We start from the raw sequence: 25,550 nt of genomic DNA, 5'->3' as shown, positions 1-25,550 counted from the left end.
ACAACAGCAACACACAACAGCATTTGGTAGCAAAGGTTGGCACTCTTTGTGGTAGGTGTGCCAGCTGTCAGTGTATACCAATTAACTCTGGGGAACTCAAGTTTTGTACTCAATGCAAGAAAGTTACATACTGCAATCCAAAGTGTCAAAGGAAACATTGGCCAGAACACGAGGTCTTTTGTAAGTTTTACATTGCCATCTACACAGAATGTGTGGTACCAGAAACTGTAGGCTACAAGCATATAAGTGGCCACCTCACGGATAAGGGCTGTATGAGAGTATTAAGAACATTCAAGGCGGGACTTGTAGGCATTGGGAAGGGCAAAGTGCCAAGCCCAAAAAGTAAATGTCGATTTATTGTTAAGATTCAAGATCAAGAGAACCACCCATACGAACCCGAGCAGACCTTGACTTTGTATGACCAGACAACAATGCTAGATACCATTATTGTATCACCAAGGTTATACCATATCCTTTTAGAATGTGGCTTCATCGGGGTCAGCAAACACACAGCAAAGAAGATGTTTTGCTGGGCAGCATTTGCAGATGGTGGCAAAACACTGAGAGTGTTCACAGATGTACTAGCTCCAGTGCAAACATGGTAGCTACCTTGATCATATCTGGAAACCACTCAAGCTCATATGCAGTATCATCCGGAACTATCTACCTTCACTGGTTCTGCCTACACGGAGTCGAGTGTTTTGATTGATTCTGCATATTGGATTTACACTGCTGTTGATGAAGAAAGATATATAGTCCAGATAATCTGCAACATACTGTGAGTCTTTGAGAAGGAATCATTGAAACGACATTCTGTTCTGGTTCACCAATCATCTGTCACGAGTCATAGCTGTTGGGGAGAGACCAACATCGATGCATCATTCTCTATTAAACAGATTAAGTCTTCCTATCAATGTAATATTATAGTGACTGGCATCTACAATTATGGCTAGACATGCTGTGTATTGTTGCGAAGAAGTTTAACACTATACTTTGCAATAATTGGCCTGTATCTCACAATAAGTCTACATGTCGTTTTGTTTATTGTAAGTCTTTTAAGTACAAAAGTGTCGGAAAAGCTCTGCCCCATCAGAGTCTGAGTGTTACCTAGCTAAGGAAATAAATTCATGTTTCTACATCTTACACTTGTCATGGAGGAGAATCCACACCCGTGTTATAGGCTACTGGTGGTAGCCTGCCTCTCAACAACCAATCAAGTGTTCCCCAAACAAAGATCAAAGTATTTAAAATAACAAATTTCCAAGCAACTTCCCTGTCTGTATATATGTTTTGCTAAGTGTTCATCAGATGAAGAGGTCAAGTCAGCTCTGAATTAATTCCCCAGGACAGATTCTCTGAACATCAACCAAACTGGCTCAGCAAAGTAAGATATGAAGAACTCATGCAAAATTAAAATGGAAGAGAAATTCCACCCCAAATCAAAAGGACTTGATACGGACTATAAGAAATAGCTAAGTGAATTTACAAGTTATCTGATGAAGAAAGGGGCATCGTATGAATCTATCAAAGGACAAAACAAACTTGCTGAAATATTTTACTGTGATATTGTGTGACAAGGATATACTCAAGATGGCATACGAAGTCAATCAGTCTGGCGGTTTTTGACTTCGCGTCATCTACATTTACACACACACATCTGCACACACACAGACATTTTGTGATGCCTATAGCCCTACTGAACTACCTCAGTTCTCAGTTGTGCTAAGAATAGGTCACCAGGTTTAGACAAACAGGTTTCGCACGACCAAACAACGCAGGTTTATCGAGGCCACATTCCCATTTCCTCTGTTTTATCATGCACAAGTGGCAGCCGTATTTCAATTTTCGACTTTGATTTTGATTAATACATAAAGCTCATGCTATTTTCTTATTAGTAGAATCCATTCATCTTTGCAAGTGCTGAAAATCATACAAAATCAAAAGATATTGGATATATCAGCTTTAGTATTTAATAACTTTGAAATAGACATGTGCATGAAATTGAGGTACCAATACATTATTTTGGAGAAAAAATAGTAATACAAAGCACTTTTTAGTTCATAACTGCTTAGATCTGTTATACACAAATATTTGCTAATGACACAGGAATACAGCAAGGACAAAAAAAAATGACACCAGATATGCAAATGAAGCACCAACTGCCAGAATATGAAATAACTGAATATGCAAATAAGGCATCGTCCGCCAACAAATTTGAATTTACTGCTTTTTGTTGCTGCTCAATTTTACAGATGCGTAACACAAAAGTGTAGGATATATTTCCCATTTGGTTGATGGTATTATTTACGTACCTTTGTGAATGCATGGGGAGTCGCACACATGCATGTGCACACACACATATATTTGGTTCATGGTATTACATACATGTGTTTGTGAACACATGTGTACACACATATTATATAAGACACTAACTGAAATTATAGTTGTTCCTTGTGAGAGTTTACACAAGTGGGGGACTGGGCGACAACAGTGCACTGATTATGTATATATAATCACACTGTAGTCTATGGCAAACATTAAGTTCTGGACTACCATGGAACATTGGCCATCAACAAACTACTGGCCACAAGGAACAAAAAGAAAACAAGTGGTAGATTACAGAAGTGGATAATAGCAGTGCATTAGTTACATAGATATGTTCACAGTGATCAAGACAGTGTAAATGCTGATGTGTGGACATGAGGAAAACTTACTATCAGAGACACCACCCTACTGGGTGTAGTTACATCAGTGTTCAACGACAGCTTATTTCACTATCTTGCAATAATAGTTTGAGGTTGTTTGATAGCTAGGTGATAGATAACTTGGTGTGGTTGAATACTAACTGAATGTATGATAAATACATTTCAACTAAATTAAGTGTGGTATACAAAACTCAAAGTAGCACAAATAAGTTTAAATCGACTCAAATTGGTATATATATATATATATATATATATATATATATATACATATATATATATATATATATATATATATATATATATATATATATATATATATATATATATATATATATATATATATATATATATATATATATATATATATATATATAACTCGGTGAGTATCAATCTGCTAAGACAGTGCTCTATACCGCAGTGGCAGAGCGTAATAGTTTTGGTAGTACTGGAACTCTTTCTTGGGTGTAACTCGGAGTTTCACGCATATTGCGATCATCAGACACTCTGATGATCGCAATATGCGTGAAACTCTGAGTTAAACCCAAGAAAGAGTTCCAGTACTACCAAAACTATATATATATATAAATACTTAAATAAATACTTGGTTAAATACTTTCAAAATTGTAAAAATGAGTACAAAAAGGTTCAGTAATGAGGTAACTGTACTTTATAAAATAAGAAATATGTAATACAAGCTTATAGTGATATATAATCAGTGTATCATATTGTTTTGAAATTTCAAAAAGCAAACAAAGAAAATTTGCCTCTGTTGTCTATGGTGAAAACAGAATGAGGCTTTCAAAAACAAAGGTTTTGTAATGAAAATACTGTGAGGGCGCTATTTCAACTTCAGCCCCCTCAGTTGGCAGTGAAAACTTCCATCAGAGGCTGTAAATAACCTTGGTACTGATTCTCATTATACCTCTTCTGAATAAAGTTGTATGTAAACTTAACAAGTATTCTTGTTTTCTCTAGAATTATGTAAATATGTTAGAAATGTATTTTATGTCTGTAAACACTGAAGAACAGTAACAATTGCCACACTGCCAAAATGCCACAATGATCAACAAATTTCATGAAAAAAAAACTTGCCTAAACTTCAGTACTCTTTAAAATATTATAAGTTTATATAATTTACTTCAAAAGAATTATTTATGCAAATTAGGTATATAATATGCAAGTCACACCCATCATTTTTAAAGGATCTACATATGATAGGGCATCATTACAAAATCACAATGTGTGGTGATGTCAATGTATAATTACAACCTTTCCCCAGACAGAGGATGCGCAGTATTATTTTGAATACCCTTGTCTCCTCGGCTTCAGAGAGCTAAACTGAGCGTGTAACAAAAAAACCCCAGGGTTGTGAACTACTAATATCGACTGATTGTATCAGTATATATAAGTATCACTCATATGGCAGTATAGTATTAAGGCACTTGTTTACCTGTATAGAGATGTAGCCCAAGAAACTCTGTCATCACATCACATGAAGTAGCGATTAACATAAAGACAAAAGAAAGTATAGTTTGGCCACTAGGAGTGCTGTTTGGAGACAGCCTTTGGGCCAGAAGGGAGGACAATAATGGTTGTCAATGAGCACTATTAAAAAAAATTCCCACCCCCCCCCAAAAAAAAAAAAAAAAAATAATAATAATAATAATTTCCTCATATTTCACTGAAAAATTTGGTTGCATTCTTAACCAATCAAAGCATTCCGTTAACTTTGTTTTTGATTTGCTTTCAAGAGTTGTTTTAGTTATATTATTTAGTACTTCGTGTACTGCCACATGATTTTAGTTTTCATTTTCTTCTCATTTGGGTCACCCCTATTGTGACATCGTGTTCAAAAATGACTGCAAGGAGGGTAACCAGAATAAGGCATATTCAAATCTTTCACCATTGTTGGAATGGAGCAGTCTTTCCGTGATATATTTTGACAGCACCAGTGTCATCATTGCATAACTCTGCCCAGAAATATGCCTTCACTCTCATGAATCCCTCATTGGTTATCTTCTTTCTGATGCTACCATATTCTAACAAGAGAAATCAAAAGACACAATAGAATTCTAACAATGATAGCTAAAACTGCTGAAAACTAGAACAAGAAACAAGTTGATGTGACATCCTTTTACAGTGCTGTTTAAAATAATGAGGCCTAAAAAAAAATTGTTTGGTTCCGGTTACCCGACCCCCACCTCATTTTTCACTTTTTTTATGTATTCAAACAAAAAAATAATAAAATCGTGAAAACTGTGAAGTCTCGCAAGAAATAGTGGATGGGAAAACTAACATCAACTTAAAAAGACAATATGAAACTGTTCTCCCAATCTGTAATGGCTGTATATCTGATGAGAAGTAACCAATAGCACAGAGACCATACGGAAAACAACGGAAAACATAACTACCTGAACTAGACACTGATAATGTGATATATGAAACCAAATGTATATATAAAAAAAATACAATACAAAATCTACCTACTCCACCTATTCTAAGAGTGTAATCAGAACCACACAATTTTTTTTAGTTAGGACTGATCAAACACTAACTGATGAAATGAGTGGTGGCAACACATAGAGACTCGGTTGTACTGCTACTGATTTTTCTCTGATGTACGGTGTAGTGACATAGATGTGGTTAGAGTAGCAAGTTTGTTTGCGCAGCCCTTCCAGTCATTTGCATCTGAATGGATAAACTAACTCCCTAGGCAAGATTTGAACAATGATTGTGACCCAGTCAACTCAGGTGATAAATTGGGGATCTGGTAGGATTGAAGTTGTGATGTGAATGTTTTAATCCTATATGGTTACACAGAGTTTTGGTGGCAGCAGTGGATTGTATCCCCCCCCCCCACAACGTGTGGCTGCTAATAGGGGCTATCATTAAACAATAGACCAAACATTTTGACAGTAATGCAAAGTGATATAAAATCATAAAATGACTCTATAACTCAAAGTTTACAAAAATGCCTTTACTTCCTGGAGTGGTGTTCCCCTTAAAGATGGCCATATCTTTTTCATCTTACCTGGTTCTGAGGCTTTGATGAAGACAAAAACAGTTCTATCTTCATTGTATACCATCATATCTCCTTTACCAATACCGATACCTATGCCCACAATTTCAACAAGAAAACGTTAAGTAAGCTGTCAGCAAAAAAAACCCTTGTCATAATGGTTGAATAGTCAGTTCAGAACCTACAAGTTGTCGGTTCTGGTCTTGGTACTGACATTTATTTCTAAATGACTTACATCCTTATTATTATTATTATTATTATTTATTTATTATTTATTTATTGGTCCTCAAGGATATGTAGTATACCTTGAGTATGATTTGATTTAATACTGCACCACAGTCAACAAAGCTGTATGATTGGTAACCCGGATAGGATAGAGAGAGGAGTGGGGGGGGGGGGGGGGGTCTGGGTAATCAAGACTACATATTGAAAGCAATTAAACTATACTCACCATCATTACCACAGTGAGAGGGGTCTGGGTAACTGAGACTACATATTAAAGGCAATTAAACTATACTCACCATCATTACCACAGTGAGAGAGGGGTCTGGGTAACTGAGACTACACATTGAAGGCAATTAAACTATACTCACACCATCATTACCACAGTGAGAGAGGGGTCTGGGTAACTGAGACTACACATTGAAGGCAATTAAACTATACTCACACCATCATTACCACAGTGAGAGAGGGGTCTGGGTAACTGAGACTACATATTGAAGGCAATTAAACTATACTCACCATCATTACCACAGTGAGAGGGGTCTGGGTAACTGAGACTACATATTGAAGGCAATTAAACTATACTCACCATCATTACCACAGTGAGAGAGGGGTCTGGGTAATCAAGACTACATATTGAAAGCAATTAAACTATACTCACCATCATTACCACAGTGAGAGAGGGGTCTGGGTAACTGAGACTACACATTGAAGGCAATTAAACTATACTCACCATCATTACCACAGTGAGAGAGGGGTCTGGGTAATCAAGACTACATATTGAAAGCAATTAAACTATACTCACCATCATTACCACAGTGAGAGAGGGGTCTGAGTAATCAAGACTACATATTGAAAGCAATTAAACTATACTCACCATCATTACCACAGTGAGAGAGGGGTCTGGGTAACTGAGACTACACATTGAAGGCAATTAAACTATACTCACCATCATTACCACATCACAGTGAGAGAGGGGTCTGGGTAACTGAGACTACATATTGAAGGCAATTAAACTATACTCACCATCATTACCACAGTGAGAGAGGGGTCTGGGTAACTAAGACTACATATTGAAGGCAATTAAACTATACTCACCATCATTACCACAGTGAGAGAGGGGTCTGGGTAATCAAGACTACATATTGAAAGCAATTAAACTATACTCACCATCATTACCACAGTGAGAGAGGGGTCTGGGTAACTGAGACTACACATTGAAGGCAATTAAACTATACTCACCATCATTACCACAGTGAGAGAGGGGTCTGGGTAATCAAGACTACATATTGAAAGCAATTAAACTATACTCACCATCATTACCACAGTGAGAGAGGGGTCTGGGTAATCAAGACTACATATTGAAAGCAATTAAACTATACTCACCATCATTACCACAGTGAGAGAGGGGTATGGGTAACTGAGACTACACATTGAATACAATTAAACTATACTCACCATCATTACCACAGTGAGAGAGGGGTCTGGGTAACTGAGACTACATATTGAAGGCAATTAAACTATACTCACCATCATTACCACAGTGAGAGAGGGGTCTGGGTAATCAAGACTACATATTGAAAGCAATTAAACTATACTCACCATCATTACCACAGTGAGAGGGGTCTGGGTAATCAAGACTACATATTGAAAGCAATTAAACTATACTCACCATCATTACCACAGTGAGAGAGGGGTCTGGGTAACTGAGACTACACATTGAAGGCAATTAAACTATACTCACCATCATTACCACAGTGAGAGAGGGGTCTGGGTAATCAAGACTACATATTGAAAGCAATTAAACTATACTCACCATCATTACCACAGTGAGAGAGGGGTCTGAGTAATCAAGACTACATATTGAAAGCAATTAAACTATACTCACCATCATTACCACAGTGAGAGAGGGGTCTGGGTAACTGAGACTACACATTGAAGGCAATTAAACTATACTCACCATCATTACCACATCACAGTGAGAGAGGGGTCTGGGTAACTGAGACTACATATTGAAAGCAATTAAACTATACTCACCATCATTACCACAGTGAGAGAGGGGTCTGGGTAACTAAGACTACATATTGAAGGCAATTAAACTATACTCACCATCATTACCACAGTGAGAGAGGGGTCTGGGTAATCAAGACTACATATTGAAAGCAATTAAACTATACTCACCATCATTACCACAGTGAGAGAGGGGTCTGGGTAACTGAGACTACACATTGAAGGCAATTAAACTATACTCACCATCATTACCACAGTGAGAGAGGGGTCTGGGTAATCAAGACTACATATTGAAAGCAATTAAACTATACTCACCATCATTACCACAGTGAGAGAGGGGTCTGGGTAATCAAGACTACATATTGAAAGCAATTAAACTATACTCACCATCATTACCACAGTGAGAGAGGGGTATGGGTAACTGAGACTACACATTGAAGGCAATTAAACTATACTCACCATCATTACCACAGTGAGAGAGGGGTCTGGGTAACTGAGACTACATATTGAAGGCAATTAAACTATACTCACCATCATTACCACAGTGAGAGAGGGGTCTGGGTAATCAAGACTACATATTGAAAGCAATTAAACTATACTCACCATCATTACCACAGTGAGAGGGGTCTGGGTAATCAAGACTACATATTGAAAGCAATTAAACTATACTCACCATCATTACCACAGTGAGAGAGGGGTCTGGGTAACTGAGACTACATATTGAAGGTAATAAAACTATACTCACCATCATTACCACAGTGAGAGAGGGGTCTGGGTAACTGAGACTACACATTGAAGGCATTGCCAATTAAACTATACTCACCATCATTACCACAGTGAGAGAGGGGTCTGGGTAACTGAGACTACACATTGAAGGCAATTAAACTATACTCACCATCATTACCACTGTGACGTGTGAGAGAGGGGTCTGGGTAACTGAGACTACACATTGAAGGCAGTTAAACTATACTCACCATCATTACCACAGTGACCATCAACTCCATCTAATGGCACTTGAACCTTCACAACAAATCTAGTATTTTTCAAAAAACCGGACTTGGGTTTGGATTCTGCTGTAGGTGGCTGTATACGGACATCAACAGTTGGTCGCATTGCTCCAAACACATTTGAGAAGGTAACTCCACATACATCCTGACCCGGGACTTGTGGCATGACTGGGTAAGCAAGAATATGACCTGTACATTGGGAGAAAACATAATACAGAGAATAACAGATGTAATGCACAATATTTGATTCCTTTACAAAATTTGGTTCTCACAAAATGGAAAAGCCACATTTTAGTTGAAGCATTGACATATACTGTGTACATGTATTTTTGCCAATCATAGTTTTGATTTTGGTCAATCTGATTAAAATTTGATGTAGTGATTTTTTAAATAATTTACCCCTTTTTGCTACATTCTTTTTTGTTCCATGAATGATAGGCATCTAAATGCAAGGTTGATACTACTGTTCCAAATTGTAAATGGGGAGATAACAATTACTAGAGACACTGATCTTCTAGCACTGGGTAGAAGAGGCCATTTCAAGCACCTTGGATTTAAACATCAAGTGTATCAACACAATTTCTTTCCTAAAACCATTAGAGACTGGAACTCACTACACCATGATATGAAAGCCAGTCAGGACACTGACACTTTCAAGGCTAAACTCCATAAACATTACTACTAGATCTTTGTGTGCATCCCTTCCCCCAGCTGTGATATCCGTAAGGAGATTAGCTGGTATTATATATAGATAGATAAAGTGAGTGGCTTGTTCCTACATCTGACACAATATCATAGGAGTTCATGTTCAAATCTTGTACATACATGAAACCAATTAGAATCTATTTTACGATATAACACTTGAGGATTGAAATGGAAACAATGAGAACCACCAAACAATAACAATAACATCGTTGTCTGCGTTCTGAACTCAATCTCTTTTTGAACAGAGTGATCTGAGGTACTGCACCTGTAAGTTTCGGCGTAAGACACATTCTCATTGGTTCAGTAAATCCACTCACTCGGGATTTGAACTTGAACTCTTATGGTTACACAGCCTAGGAAGTTGCCAGCAAGTACTGGCATTTGCAGGTGATAAATGGTCCAATACAGGTGAATTTTTACAAATACCTCCTTTCAGTAGGCGACATAGTAAACTTTTTTTTTACTGCATTTGACAGCCAAATTTTGAAGTCCACTTGCATATTGACTATTTTCATGAGGAATCTTTTTATTTGCATTAATATAAACATTGTCATTCAACAACATTGATGATATTTTGTATTCAACAGATAAACATGCCATTTGTCACAATGAGTGTTAATGAGAATTAAGTTTGAATAAGTTTAATACATATTATTTACTTTGCTCGTAAGTTTTAAGTATCAAGTAATTAATTTTTCATGGTTAGTGCCGATACGGGGTATACTTTTATCAAGTTTGTTGATTCACACTTTATTTCACCTTGCCTTTTAAACTTGTCTCTAGAAAACACTCATAACAGTAACATAATTCCATATTTACAATAATTAATTTGGTTCAAAAACCATCTCAGCTAAATAAGCTAGCTAAACAAAAGTTTTGGGCCAAAAATACATACTACCGGTATATACCCAGCCCAGCAATTGTTCTGACATTACCTTTACAGTCATTCTTATGTCCACCTTCTTTCCAGTGTCTAACTTGGCAATCTCGCCCACAATACATGACAGAATGGCACCTTGCACACTTCTTTAGATCATCATGGCCTTCACCACACCAAGCACAGTGAGCATCTGTTTAAATCAATGTTACAACATAATTAATATGATAGGTACTTTGTGTGGAGTCATGATGGGGGAAAGGTTAGCGTAACCGGCTTGGAATCTACAGGTTGCAGGTTCGAGCCCCGTCGCTGCCTCCTGTTTGTTTCTGAGTGGCTAAAGTCCTTGGGCAAGATTTGAACCACGACTGTGCCTCAGTCAACCCAGCTGTGTAATTGGGGAACTGGTAGGATGTAGGTTGCAATGTGAGGGCTTTAATGGATTGTATGCTCCCCGGGGAGTTGAGGAAGACTAAAGGGCCATTGTGCCATTCTGGCCCGAGCCAGGAGTAATAATTGTAAAGCGTTTTGAGCATGGAGTGGGAAAGCGCGAAATAAGAACCCAACATTATTATTATTATTGACATTAAATCGTAATTTGGGTTATGCAGTGTTTTCATTAATGGGAAAACAAAGGCACAGCTGTTTTTGTCTCATCTGCATTGTATATGCTTCTGACACCAAGAAAAATAATTTTCTCCAACCCTGCATTGTACAGTCTTTCTGAAATAGTGTTACAAATGTTGGCAAATTAGGCTTAGATGAGGTGTGCTGTACACTGGAGCAAAGTATTTGGGGGGGGGGGGGGAAGGGGCAATTAGGAGCTCCTCTTTATCCCTTGCCAAAACAATGTTAAGGCTATAAAAGAGATTATAAGAGCTCATAACTTGATTTGTTTTATAGAAAGCCTTGCCTCAGAGCACAGGCCTCTCCTAAGCCAGGCTTGCCAATGTTTAAGACTATTTTAGAGAGGTCATGTGACACAAAATTGGTAAAAATTGACTTTTTAGGTCCCTGAAGAAATAAAACCAAGATAATATGAGCCTTGCCTTTGTTGCACTTTAATGCTGGTAAGTAGGTCAAACTTACATGTCAGTAAGTTCCCTCAGGATTTTTGGCAGGGTTACTAAAACCCACCAAAATATGATACATCTGGGTACGTAATGTATGCAACACCCCCCCCCCCCCCCCCCCATTTGTATCAACAGTAATTTGTATGATCAATGCTTGGCATGAATGTAGATGAAACTTGAGTGTTTGTTTTGAAGGTAGTAAAAATTAGAGAAAAAATATTTTGTCTTGATGTTTAGTCTGTCTTTTTTACAATAACACAGACTTTAACAGACCAATGTGTCTTTCAATTGTTTAATGATAAAAAGGTGACAGACAAAATAAGCTTCACATGCATCTTAGAACCAGAAAATTGACTATTACATCAGACAACTTACCAGATTTTTCTTTGGCTTTGTCAGCTTTCTTATTTGCCTTGTAAATTACTTTCTTGGTTTCCTCAGCATCACATAAGTCTAACGGTGTTTTCCCATCATGATCCATGGCTTTTGGGTCGGCACCATGCTTTAGCAATAACTTTACACACTCTGCAATAAAATTATTCAAATAGCAGTTTGTGAAAGTGGGGAATTATCTATATGTGAGAAGTGGCAATAAAACATATTAAAAGGGGGCACAAACTGAGTTTATTCATAAATTCTTGGGTGGTAATTTTTGTGGCAAATTAAATGCTATCTGTAGTAATTCAGTCAATAGTTAGTCTGGATGCCAACATGGTCTCTAACTAAATAACACGTGGTCTTAATCTGGATGACAGGTATGAAAGCAACCAGATATCGTATGTCACGAAATGACTGATTACACATGGATGAACAGATACCCCCTCCCTGCACCTGCCGGTGATGCCTGCAAGAGGGAGTAAAAAAGTTTATAATTATATATAATAAACTCACTTGCCTGTATTTCCCTGCAATGCAGCACCATGAAGTGGTATGGCACCATTTGTATTACGATAGTCAACAGTTGCTCCGTTTTCTATCAGATATTGTGCAATTTCTGCATTTGGTGCTCTACCTATAAATGAAAAAGCAATTTTATAAGACAGATAATCAGAATGTGTGCCACTCTCAAACTTACACAAACACTATTGTGTCTGTTGTCGATTCCATGAGGCTTCCGGATCCCTTCCCATAATACATATAATTAAAATGATGACATTAGGGTTCCTTTTGTACTTTTCCACACTGTGTTAATTAAAAAGCACTTTATAATTATTACTCCTGGCATGAATTTATACTGGAACAATGGTCTTAATTGTACTTCTTCCACTTCTGGGAAGTATACAATCCACTGAAGTCTCTGTAAGTGGTATGTTCTGATATGTACATTTGGTTGATCTAAAGAAATTGCTCTAAGGTATATTCCAATTTTATCCCTATAAAACACAACCACTAGACAGTAGGACATTAATAATATCAGTGATTTCCTACACTTTCAGTGTTTAGGCTTTAGCTCATAGAAAGGTTATTCCAGAAACATCAGCTATATATTAATCACTCTATTGGTCTGAGTACATTTTATCTACAATTAAGCCATTATATGAAAGTCATACCTGTTGCATAGAACAATGGTGTACCACCAAATTTGTCTGAAGAATCAATTCTTGCTCCCTTACCAATAAGTAATTTGATGGCTTGTACCTAAAAACAAAATACAGCAAACATTAATATGCTCATTAACCAGGTGGGGGTTCAAAAGTTTAAAGTTAATACAATTCCAGGACTTTCCAGGAGTATTCATATCAACGTTTGGTCATTTTCCAGGAATGTTGACCAGTGGAATACAATTTACTTGCCAATACATCTGCTTTTTAAAACATATTTCTTGAGGTAGTTTTCATCTGTTACACCAATCCTAAACTAATTTTCCATGAGTTTGCAGGAGCATATGAACCCTGTAAGCCATGTTTTTTTTACATGTGCAAGATACAGTATTGTCAACCAGAGTTCTAAATAACAAGCCAATTGGAAATTATATTTCTTTCTTTCTTCATTTCTTCCTTAGTCTTTGAAATCAGTCAGGAAAACCACACTGACACGTTATAAACGTTGACCAAGTTAATGCAGGAAAAAAACAGAATGCCTGGGAAAAACTACATTTCTCAGTAGTCAAACCGAACAATATTCTGCTTATTTGCAGCATGGCAAACTTAAAAGTAGCACAAGCTGAGTTTATAAGCTTTTTCCTCGAATGAAAATACTCAATCAAACCACATCCCCAGTAAAATGTTAATGTTGATGTAAGTCTTCTACAATATTATGATTGTCTTCTGGCATTGCTCAAACTGTTGATTGCATAGTAGGAATTTGGAGAATATTTTTTGATATGTATCACAAATTATGTCATCGGATCATTTAAGAGTTATGTCTTAATACCAGGTTTGAGTTTCGCAATTGCAAGTGATGGTTAAGTGTGCGTAACTATGTACTGAGCTGATAATCAAACACTGGTATTTTACACATGATATGAATGGAATGGGATAAGTCGCTGAAATGCTTTACTTCCCTGTTAACCATTGTAATGTGAGTATACCTTTTAAATATGCAGTAAAAACTATGCCTAAACATGTATAAACTTGTTCCCCTTTAATCTACCTAACCCAGACAAGGGCTGGCAGTGGTACAAGACAGGTGGTGTAAACCAATTGGCCACTGACAACTCTAAAATCCAGGTAACACAGGTAATAGATTTCTGCATCCATTTACAGTTCAAGTTCTATTGAAGTTTTCACTTACTCTTTCATAGCAGACAGCCCAGTGTAGTGCAGTCATTCCAAGACAGTCTTTACCGTCAACTTCATATTTATGAAATGTCAGTGCTTCTTCCATGCATTCTTCTAGCAGAGTTGGGTTTTGCATGGCACACACTAGTACTGCCAAGTCTGTAGTTGGCCTTGCTGGGTTCTCCTTTGTTAGTCCATAGTCCTTCTGTTTATCTTTGATATTAGACATCTTTTTAACGGCAACTACTGTGTATTACGACATTCACTGAAATAACAAAATAATACTAATATAGCTTTTATATTGCAGCTCTTTACAATTAGTACCCCTGACATGTACCTATAGTGGCACATTATGCCCTTTATAACCTTTCATATTACTTCTGCTTCCTAGGGAGCAAACAATTCTATTACAGTCTCTGAAAGTGCATAAGATTACAGAGGATTGGGTAAACTTACAAGGGGTGGGGTGGGGTGGAAACCCAAAAGTGCAGTCCCACCACATTTGGAAAAAAGAAAGGAACTCTTTGTCACACCCAGCTGTCTATAATAACCAGACAAAGACCAGTCACAACAGCCCTTTGCATGTGTAATAGTACTGTCATAACTTAAACCTAGCTAAAAATTTCACTACACAGCACTGGAACAATACTAACCACGCTACTACTAAGTACTACCTACCTCCTTTTTACTGAAAAGCAGACCACTTAATTCTCATACTTGGAGACATTGGAAAAACATCACTTTCACTAAGATCCTACCCATAATGATATTGTCATCTGTGGCAGTTGAACCCCCCCCCCCCCCCATCAGTTATTACATTTGTAAGTACATGCTTTGTATAGTATAAATGGCAAGAAATGGCATTGTAGCACAACGGTACAGTTTACGCCAAATATAACAATTGTGTGTTTCCAATAACCCAACTGACCCTAGCATACGTTGCCAACCCTTAACATTTTTTTAACATTCAAAAAGGAAAAGTTACGAAAATTTACTTGTATTGCCCGTGTAACTTTTCTTGCCAAAGTATCTTTGGTCATTTCTGTTGATAAACCTCATTCCCAAGATAGGTAACCAAGTATTTTAAGACTGTAAGTTGAATTTACACAGTACAGTCTGCATATTGTGTTTATCTCCTTCACATACAATTGTTTTCATTTTCTTCAATTCTTTTATACCTTACACAGATATATGATGACCAACAGGTATATTGTCTTTGGGTTGAAGCATTTGGCTCTCAGAAAAAAAAATAAAATAAAAAAAATAAAAAATAAAAAATTTGAAGTTAAATTCTGACCTACATACCCCATTTTCAGATGTTATGTCATCGGAAACTAACTTTAGCACAACTGTACAGTTAATGTGTCAATTTTCAAAGTGCATATTCACATGCTGATCGATCCATCGGGCCCTGTTGTTACATATGCAATATATGCCACCATTTGCCTGTTGCTATTGGTGTGATCTTGTTGCTAGGCATATTTGCATATATTTTTGGAATTGTTATTTAATTGTTTACCCTATAATGTTATTTTTGCAGAATATAGTGGCATTTGGCTGTTGCCAAGGGTTTGGTCATGGTTGCTAGGGCCAGTTGTGTAAATATGTCTTCAAAAGCATCAGCAAACACCTATAGTAACATTCCCATCCAATTTCCGCCCAATCCACCCAATAGATTTCGACAACATGCCCACCACAGTAAGTTTTTTTTACCTAAATTGACACTTCTTGTACCCGAGTTTCAGATTTGTCACAAACATGCTGGAGGGCGCTTTTCAATGAACACATACTTCCACTTCAACCACACGCAACGATATTTCGTGACTCATAGAAATTACACACTAGAACTCCACAAAGCATGTTCTGAGAGTACTACTACAAACGTTAAACGTGAAGTCTTGATAATGGTTACGAACTTCGATATAATTTATAAATGTGGATTACTATTCTACGCTACGATACTAGTAAAAATATGATTCAGCATTTGGAAAAAATAAAGAAATGTGTGGAAACGAAACGTGTTACTATTTCGTGTTACCACAAATTGAAGAATTTACTGAGATTTTTCATCAAATACCTTACAAACGTATAAGACTTTAGCACGACAAACAATACATACCGAATATTCACTTCCGTATTCACTGCCAAGATTGAATTATGGGATTGTTGATGTCGGCACTGTCTCATGTCTTTGAAGGATAGAGGCAGTACGCGCGTTGTCGAGTTTGCAGACATGAGAGTTGCCAGTAACGCATGTGACTGGTAAACAACGCCTGTGTCTGGTTTAATACATATTCGGGTTTACGCCTGCGCATTTTGCACACGTTACAATTTGTTTGTGTATATAGTTATTCACATCATGCACATGTGTCACTTGTACTTCACGTGCAGTGCTAGTGCTCCTTCAAGTCACAGAATTGTCTGTGTTCCAGTCTAGATGTATACATCGCGAGAGCGTAGTGCAAGTGCGAACTTTCACGGTAAGTTGACCCCTGTTCTTTCATCGACAAAAATGTACATGTGTCACTATTATTAGAAAAACTATGCGTGTGTCTGGATCACAACAACTTGTAATTGTGTGCTAATAAGTATACACTATTCAATGATGGCAATATTCTACTCTATTTCGACCGTAATACAAAACAATCAATATTGGCAGCTGAATATTCCGGAGCAATCGCCGGCAACGATAACTTTGAATATTGTATATACCCAAATAACGTCATTATTTTGTATGATCATCATAGATAGCATTCTTGAATAGAATCTTAGCTCACGTCACAAGGGACTGATTCTCCATTGTCAGAAACGTTTCCCGTAATATCAAGCAGGACATGCAGTTTAGAAAGTAGTGTGTTTGTCGCTAGTATAGACCATGGATGTATTAGTGATACATCCATGTATAGACCCATCCCTATGCATTGTCTCACTCTGAGTTGTAACACATAAACACAGATAAAGATAAGATAACGAGGTGTAACATTTATTATGCGTACATGATTATGAATGCATCTTTATGCTCAAAATACAATGTACAAAGCAATTGACACAAGTACAATTAACATTCTGTGGGTTTAAAATGGGCCATATAATGAGTTTTGAATAAACACAGCTGTTGGAATGAACGATGTTTTGAAGAGAACCATGCAAGATTGTGTATACATAGACAGTTTTCTGAGCTTTCCTAGTGACTAGCATGAAGTTTAACAACAGACATTGATACTGGTAGTAGTACTGTATTCTCAGCTGTGTCTACAGTCAATCTTTACATGCATGGTAAAGCATACAAAAATAACATGCAGAAATAAAATGATTAAAATATATTCTTTTAACCAACTGATGGAGCACTGTTTACATCGACTAGAAAGTTTCCAAGAGGAAGTCTATCATCTGAGGTCAAAATATGCATAAACTGAATGAAAATTTGAATTATCTAATGAAAAAGAAGAAGAATAAGTGCCTTTCTTTAATTTGTATAATGAGAATAAAGCATGAAATGATGAAATTCATCTTCTACCGCATAATTTGACAAAATTTAAAGATTCTTTCATCATGTACAGGAATCTTAGGAGTACACCATCTCCCCAACTCAATATAAATATTATAATCCAAAATTCTAAATTTAGTCACTAGTCTTCTACCAACTGGATTTTTAATTTGCAGAAGATGTTTCTCAAAACCAAAAGCTGTTTTAAATAATCTAAATGTTCTCATTTTGTTTTTATTAGTACTTTTTTCTTCTAATGTCATTATGTAATTCCCTGTACCATGATTACAAAATTCTAGACATAAGTCATAAAATTATGATGAACCTTCCTAGTATAATTAAACCTGCAAAGATTTGACCACACACTGTTCTCATTATATTTAACAAGTAAGTTTCTAATAATAAAATATAAATACCCCATGTTGAATAACACATAGAACAAATGTAGGCTGCTCACAATAAATTGTCCATCGACAATTAATCTATACCAATACTTTAACAGAAGTTTAATTACAGTGAAATTAGTGGGGAAATGACCTAATTCTCCAACAATACCACATCTTGATATCTTATAAGAAACCCAAAGTAGAAATCTATAAAAAGAAAAAAAAAACATCAACAAGAATCTGAAAATTTCTCAATTTCATAACCCCAAACTTCACATCTGTAAGTCACAATAGCAACAATTAAACAATCAAAGAGATCTAAAGCCACATCAATAGAAATACTCTAGTTAGAAGAAATAGTTATACATGAACTTAAGAGAGCTCTCGTGGATTTAAACTTCAAGTTATTGAGGTTTTGTTTAAATTTACTGTTAGAAGAAATAATGATACCAAGAAAACAGTATTCTCTTAGGCTTACATTGTCGAGAGTAAAATTATAAAAAATAAAATTTGGATTTCCTGTATTTACATATGACCTTGATTTCTTAATGTTGATTATTATTTTCTACTTTGTACAAAATAATGTAATTTAAATAAACAACTTTGCAACTCAACTTTAATTTCTAGTGGTAGAGACTCATCAGCATATAAAAGACAATTCAGAGACACACTTGTAAGTTTCACAGGGCTATCATTCTTGACAAAACAAGCTCTTTCCAAACTGGTGGATTCTAAATCAACTCTTTCCTTGTTTTTGACCTTCCTTTACCAATCTTAGACTAAAGTACTAAAATTTATTACAAAAATGTTCGCAATTTTCGTTTTAAACATGTACAAATGTAACTACATTTTTGTATGAGGCCAGACACCAGAGTTATACCTAGCCTTGCAAACTATGCTCTATTCCAAATTCATTCATGCTACAACAACACTGTCACTGTTTCTCACCTACTTCTATCCATCTTAGTATAAACTATTAAAATTTATTACAAAAATGTCCGCCATTTTGATTTTTAGCATGTAACTAGGAGACCAGACACCAGAGTTACCTAGACTTACAAACTATGCTCCTTTCCAAATTGAATCATGCTACAACAACACTGTCACTGTTTTTCACCTATTTCTATCCATCTTAGACTAAACTACTAAAATTTATTAGAAAAATGTCAGCCATTTTGATTTTTAGCATGTAACTAGGAGACCAGACACCAGAGTTACCTAACCTTACAAACTATGCTCCTTTCCAAATTGAATCATGCTACAACAACACTGTCACTGTTTCTCACCTACTTCTATCCATCTTAGACTAAACTACTAAAATTTATTAGAAAAATGTCCGCCATTTTGATTTTTAGCATGTAACTAGGAGACCAGACACCAGAGTTACCTAACCTTACAAACTATACTCCTTTCCAAATTCATTCATGCTACAATAACACTGTCACTGTTTTTCACCTATTTCTATCCATCTTAGACTAAACTACTAAAATTTGTTAGAAAAATGTCAGCCATTTTGATTTTTAGCATGTAACTAGGAGACCAGACACCAGAGTTACCTAGCCTTACAAACTATACTCTTTTCCAAATTCATTCATGCTACAATAACACTGTCACTGTTTTTTACCTATTTCTATCCATCTTAGACTAAACTACTAAAATTTGATAGAAAAATGTCCGCCATTTTGATTTTTAGCATGTAACTAGGAGACCAGACACCAGAGTTACCTAACCTTACAAACTATACTCCTTTCCAAATTGAATCATGCTACAATAACACTGTCACTGTTTTTCACCTATTTCTATCCATCTTAGACTAAACTACTAAAATTTATTAGAAAAATGTCCGCCATTTTGATTTTTAGCATGTAACTAGGAGACCAGACACCAGAGTTACCTAACCTTACAAACTATACTCCTTTCCAAATTGAATCATGCTACAATAACACTGTCACTGTTTTTCACCTATTTCTATCCATCTTAGACTAAACTACTAAAATTTGTTAGAAAAATGTCAGCCATTTTGATTTTTAGCATGTAACTAGGAGACCAGACACCAGAGTTACCTAACCTTACAAACTATACTCCTTTCCAAATTGAATCATGCTACAATAACACTGTCACTGTTTTTCACCTATTTCTATCCATCTTAGACTAAACTACTAAAATTTGTTAGAAAAATGTCAGCCATTTTGATTTTTAGCATGTAACTAGGAGACCAGACACCAGAGTTACCTAGCCTTACAAACTATACTCCTTTCCAAATTGAATCATGCTACAATAACACTGTCACTGTTTTTCACCTATTTCTATCCATCTTAGACTAAACTACTAAAATTTATTAGAAAAATGTCAGCCATTTTGATTTTTAGCATGTAACTAGGAGACCAGACACCAGAGTTACCTAACCTTACAAACTATACTCCTTTCCAAATTGAATCATGCTACAATAACACTGTCACTGTTTTTCACCTATTTCTATCCATCTTAGACTAAACTACTAAAATTTGTTAGAAAAATGTCCGCCATTTTGATTTTTAGCATGTAACTAGGAGACCAGACACCAGAGTTACCTAACCTTACAAACTATACTCCTTTCCAAATTGAATCATGCTACAATAACACTGTCACTGTTTTTCACCTATTTCTATCCATCTTAGACTAAACTACTAAAATTTGTTAGAAAAATGTCAGCCATTTTGATTTTTAGCATGTAACTAGGAGACCAGACACCAGAGTTACCTAGCCTTACAAACTATACTCTTTTCCAAATTCATTCATGCTACAATAACACTGTCACTGTTTTTTACCTATTTCTATCCATCTTAGACTAAACTACTAAAATTTGTTAGAAAAATGTCAGCCATTTTGATTTTTAGCATGTAACTAGGAGACCAGACACCAGAGTTACCTAGCCTTACAAACTATACTCCTTTCCAAATTCATTCATGCTACAATAACACTGTCACTGTTTTTCACCTATTTCTATCCATCTTAGACTAAACTACTAAAATTTATTAGAAAAATGTCCGCCATTTTGATTTTTAGCATGTAACTAGGAGACCAGACACCAGAGTTACCTAGCCTTACAAACTATACTCCTTTCCAAATTCATTCATGCTACAATAACACTGTCACTGTTTTTCACCTATTTCTATCCATCTTAGACTAAACTACTAAAATTTATTAGAAAAATGTCCGCCATTTTGATTTTTAGCATGTAACTAGGAGACCAGACACCAGAGTTACCTAACCTTACAAACTATACTCCTTTCCAAATTGAATCATGCTACAATAACACTGTCACTGTTTTTCACCTATTTCTATCCATCTTAGACTAAACTACTAAAATTTATTAGAAAAATGTCCGCCATTTTGATTTTTAGCATGTAACTAGGAGACCAGACACCAGAGTTACCTAACCTTACAAACTATACTCCTTTCCAAATTGAATCATGCTACAATAACACTGTCACTGTTTTTCACCTATTTCTATCCATCTTAGACTAAACTACTAAAATTTGTTAGAAAAATGTCCGCCATTTTGATTTTTAGCATGTAACTAGGAGACCAGACACCAGAGTTACCTAACCTTACAAACTATACTCCTTTCCAAATTGAATCATGCTACAATAACACTGTCACTGTTTTTCACCTATTTCTATCCATCTTAGACTAAACTACTAAAATTTGTTAGAAAAATGTCAGCCATTTTGATTTTTAGCATGTAACTAGGAGACCAGACACCAGAGTTACCTAGCCTTACAAACTATACTCTTTTCCAAATTCATTCATGCTACAATAACACTGTCACTGTTTTTTACCTATTTCTATCCATCTTAGACTAAACTACTAAAATTTGTTAGAAAAATGTCAGCCATTTTGATTTTTAGCATGTAACTAGGAGACCAGACACCAGAGTTACCTAGCCTTACAAACTATACTCCTTTCCAAATTCATTCATGCTACAATAACACTGTCACTGTTTTTCACCTATTTCTATCCATCTTAGACTAAACTACTAAAATTTATTAGAAAAATGTCCGCCATTTTGATTTTTAGCATGTAACTAGGAGACCAGACACCAGAGTTACCTAACCTTACAAACTATACTCCTTTCCAAATTGAATCATGCTACAATAACACTGTCACTGTTTTTCACCTATTTCTATCCATCTTAGACTAAACTACTAAAATTTATTAGAAAAATGTCCGCCATTTTGATTTTTAGCATGTAACTAGGAGACCAGACACCAGAGTTACCTAACCTTACAAACTATACTCCTTTCCAAATTGAATCATGCTACAATAACACTGTCACTGTTTTTCACCTATTTCTATCCATCTTAGACTAAACTACTAAAATTTGTTAGAAAAATGTCAGCCATTTTGATTTTTAGCATGTAACTAGGAGACCAGACACCAGAGTTACCTAGCCTTACAAACTATACTCTTTTCCAAATTCATTCATGCTACAATAACACTGTCACTGTTTTTTACCTATTTCTATCCATCTTAGACTAAACTACTAAAATTTGTTAGAAAAATGTCAGCCATTTTGATTTTTAGCATGTAACTAGGAGACCAGACACCAGAGTTACCTAACCTTACAAACTATACTCCTTTCCAAATTGAATCATGCTACAATAACACTGTCACTGTTTTTCACCTATTTCTATCCATCTTAGACTAAACTACTAAAATTTGTTAGAAAAATGTCCGCCATTTTGATTTTTAGCATGTAACTAGGAGACCAGACACCAGAGTTACCTAACCTTACAAACTATACTCCTTTCCAAATTGAATCATGCTACAATAACACTGTCACTGTTTTTCACCTATTTCTATCCATCTTAGACTAAACTACTAAAATTTGTTAGAAAAATGTCAGCCATTTTGATTTTTAGCATGTAACTAGGAGACCAGACACCAGAGTTACCTAACCTTACAAACTATACTCCTTTCCAAATTGAATCATGCTACAATAACACTGTCACTGTTTTTCACCTATTTCTATCCATCTTAGACTAAACTACTAAAATTTATTAGAAAAATGTCCGCCATTTTGATTTTTAGCATGTAACTAGGAGACCAGACACCAGAGTTACCTAACCTTACAAACTATACTCCTTTCCAAATTGAATCATGCTACAATAACACTGTCACTGTTTTTCACCTATTTCTATCCATCTTAGACTAAACTACTAAAATTTGTTAGAAAAATGTCAGCCATTTTGATTTTTAGCATGTAACTAGGAGACCAGACACCAGAGTTACCTAGCCTTACAAACTATACTCCTTTCCAAATTCATTCATGCTACAATAACACTGTCACTGTTTTTCACCTATTTCTATCCATCTTAGACTAAACTACTAAAATTTATTAGAAAAATGTCCGCCATTTTGATTTTTAGCATGTAACTAGGAGACCAGACACCAGAGTTACCTAGCCTTACAAACTATACCCCTTTCCAAATTCATTCATGCTACAATAACACTGTCACTGTTTTTCACCTATTTCTATCCATCTTAGACTAAACTACTAAAATTTATTAGAAAAATGTCCGCCATTTTGATTTTTAGCATGTAACTAGGAGACCAGACACCAGAGTTACCTAGCCTTACAAACTATACTCTTTTCCAAATTCATTCATGCTACAATAACACTGTCACTGTTTTTTACCTATTTCTATCCATCTTAGACTAAACTACTAAAATTTGTTAGAAAAATGTCAGCCATTTTGATTTTTAGCATGTAACTAGGAGACCAGACACCAGAGTTACCTAGCCTTACAAACTATACTCCTTTCCAAATTGAATCATGCTACAATAACACTGTCACTGTTTTTCACCTATTTCTATCCATCTTAGACTAAACTACTAAAATTTATTAGAAAAATGTCCGCCATTTTGATTTTTAGCATGTAACTAGGAGACCAGACACCAGAGTTACCTAACCTTACAAACTATACTCCTTTCCAAATTGAATCATGCTACAATAACACTGTCACTGTTTTTCACCTATTTCTATCCATCTTAGACTAAACTACTAAAATTTATTAGAAAAATGTCCGCCATTTTGATTTTTAGCATGTAACTAGGAGACCAGACACCAGAGTTACCTAACCTTACAAACTATACTCCTTTCCAAATTGAATCATGCTACAATAACACTGTCACTGTTTTTCACCTATTTCTATCCATCTTAGACTAAACTACTAAAATTTGTTAGAAAAATGTCCGCCATTTTGATTTTTAGCATGTAACTAGGAGACCAGACACCAGAGTTACCTAACCTTACAAACTATACTCCTTTCCAAATTGAATCATGCTACAATAACACTGTCACTGTTTTTCACCTATTTCTATCCATCTTAGACTAAACTACTAAAATTTGTTAGAAAAATGTCCGCCATTTTGATTTTTAGCATGTAACTAGGAGACCAGACACCAGAGTTACCTAACCTTACAAACTATACTCCTTTCCAAATTGAATCATGCTACAATAACACTGTCACTGTTTTTCACCTATTTCTATCCATCTTAGACTAAACTACTAAAATTTGTTAGAAAAATGTCAGCCATTTTGATTTTTAGCATGTAACTAGGAGACCAGACACCAGAGTTACCTAACCTTACAAACTATACTCCTTTCCAAATTGAATCATGCTACAATAACACTGTCACTGTTTTTCACCTATTTCTATCCATCTTAGACTAAACTACTAAAATTTATTAGAAAAATGTCCGCCATTTTGATTTTTAGCATGTACATGTAACTGAGACCGGACACCAGAGTTACATGTACCTAGCCTTGCAAACTTTGCTCTTTTCCAAATCTCATTTAACAGAAACATAACTAGCAAAAGAAATCATGATCAAATACTACACCAATACTTTGACCATAAATATTTGCAAGTTTTAGAGTTGAACAATAAATGTATTAATCCTTTGTTAACTTTCTTATCTCTTACAGGTTTGTTACACAGTACATAACAGATGTCCTATTCAAAGAAGCTGTTGTTTTGCTCGTCTCTAAGAGAAAAAAAATAACTTCAGACTCTATGTGTAGTAAAACAGAAATTTAGATCTTAAATCAATTAGTTGTGCACAAGGACATGAGCTCTATTTTGAACATTTTTAATACAATTGAAATGAAGAGTGTGTGTGTGTGTGTGTGTGTGTGTAAACAACTTAGTCGAAAACTGCAGTCCGATTTCTTTGATACTTGGTGGTCATGTTATATTGGATGTCTTGTAGTGAAATTGTTCAAATGAAAATGATCACATCAGATATATGGGTTTTGGGTCAAAAATGTGATTTTTGTCAAAGAATTTAAACT

General features: G+C 35.6%; 1 protein-coding gene across 1 annotated transcript; it reads right to left on the bottom strand.

Annotated features, from left to right (window-relative positions):
* Window positions 1-4,587: 4,587 nt before the first annotated feature.
* LOC144433265 (uncharacterized) lies at window positions 4,588-14,567 on the bottom strand. Its single transcript, XM_078121573.1, has 8 exons — window positions 14,352-14,567; window positions 13,169-13,256; window positions 12,514-12,630; window positions 11,994-12,143; window positions 10,604-10,738; window positions 8,931-9,152; window positions 5,737-5,817; window positions 4,588-4,744 (listed from the first exon to the last, which is right to left on the bottom strand). The coding sequence occupies exons 1-8, from the start codon at window positions 14,565-14,567 to the stop codon at window positions 4,605-4,607; spliced, it is 1,149 nt and encodes a 382-aa protein (XP_077977699.1). The 3' UTR covers window positions 4,588-4,604.
* Between the last annotated feature and the right edge of the window lie 10,983 nt (window positions 14,568-25,550).

Source organism: Glandiceps talaboti, chromosome 3 (genome assembly GCF_964340395.1).
Source record: "Glandiceps talaboti chromosome 3, keGlaTala1.1, whole genome shotgun sequence".
Classification (NCBI taxonomy): domain Eukaryota; kingdom Metazoa; phylum Hemichordata; class Enteropneusta; family Spengelidae; genus Glandiceps; species Glandiceps talaboti.
This window is presented reverse-complemented; position numbering and strand designations above follow the sequence as displayed.

What these genes read in the sequence shown, in the direction of transcription:
- LOC144433265 (XM_078121573.1), bottom strand. Translation starts at nt 14,567, where the DNA reads ATGTCTAATATCAAAGATAAACAGAAGGACTATGGACTAACAAAGGAG. An exon ending in TGCATTGCAGGGAAATACAG is followed by an intron (nt 12,144 to 12,513) that starts GCAAGTGAGTTT and finishes ATTTTATTGCAG; the next exon opens with AGTGTGTAAAGTTATTGCTA. An exon ending in TGGTCACTGTGGTAATGATG is followed by an intron (nt 5,818 to 8,930) that starts GTGAGTATAGTT and finishes TTGTGGGCATAG; the next exon opens with GTATCGGTATTGGTAAAGGA.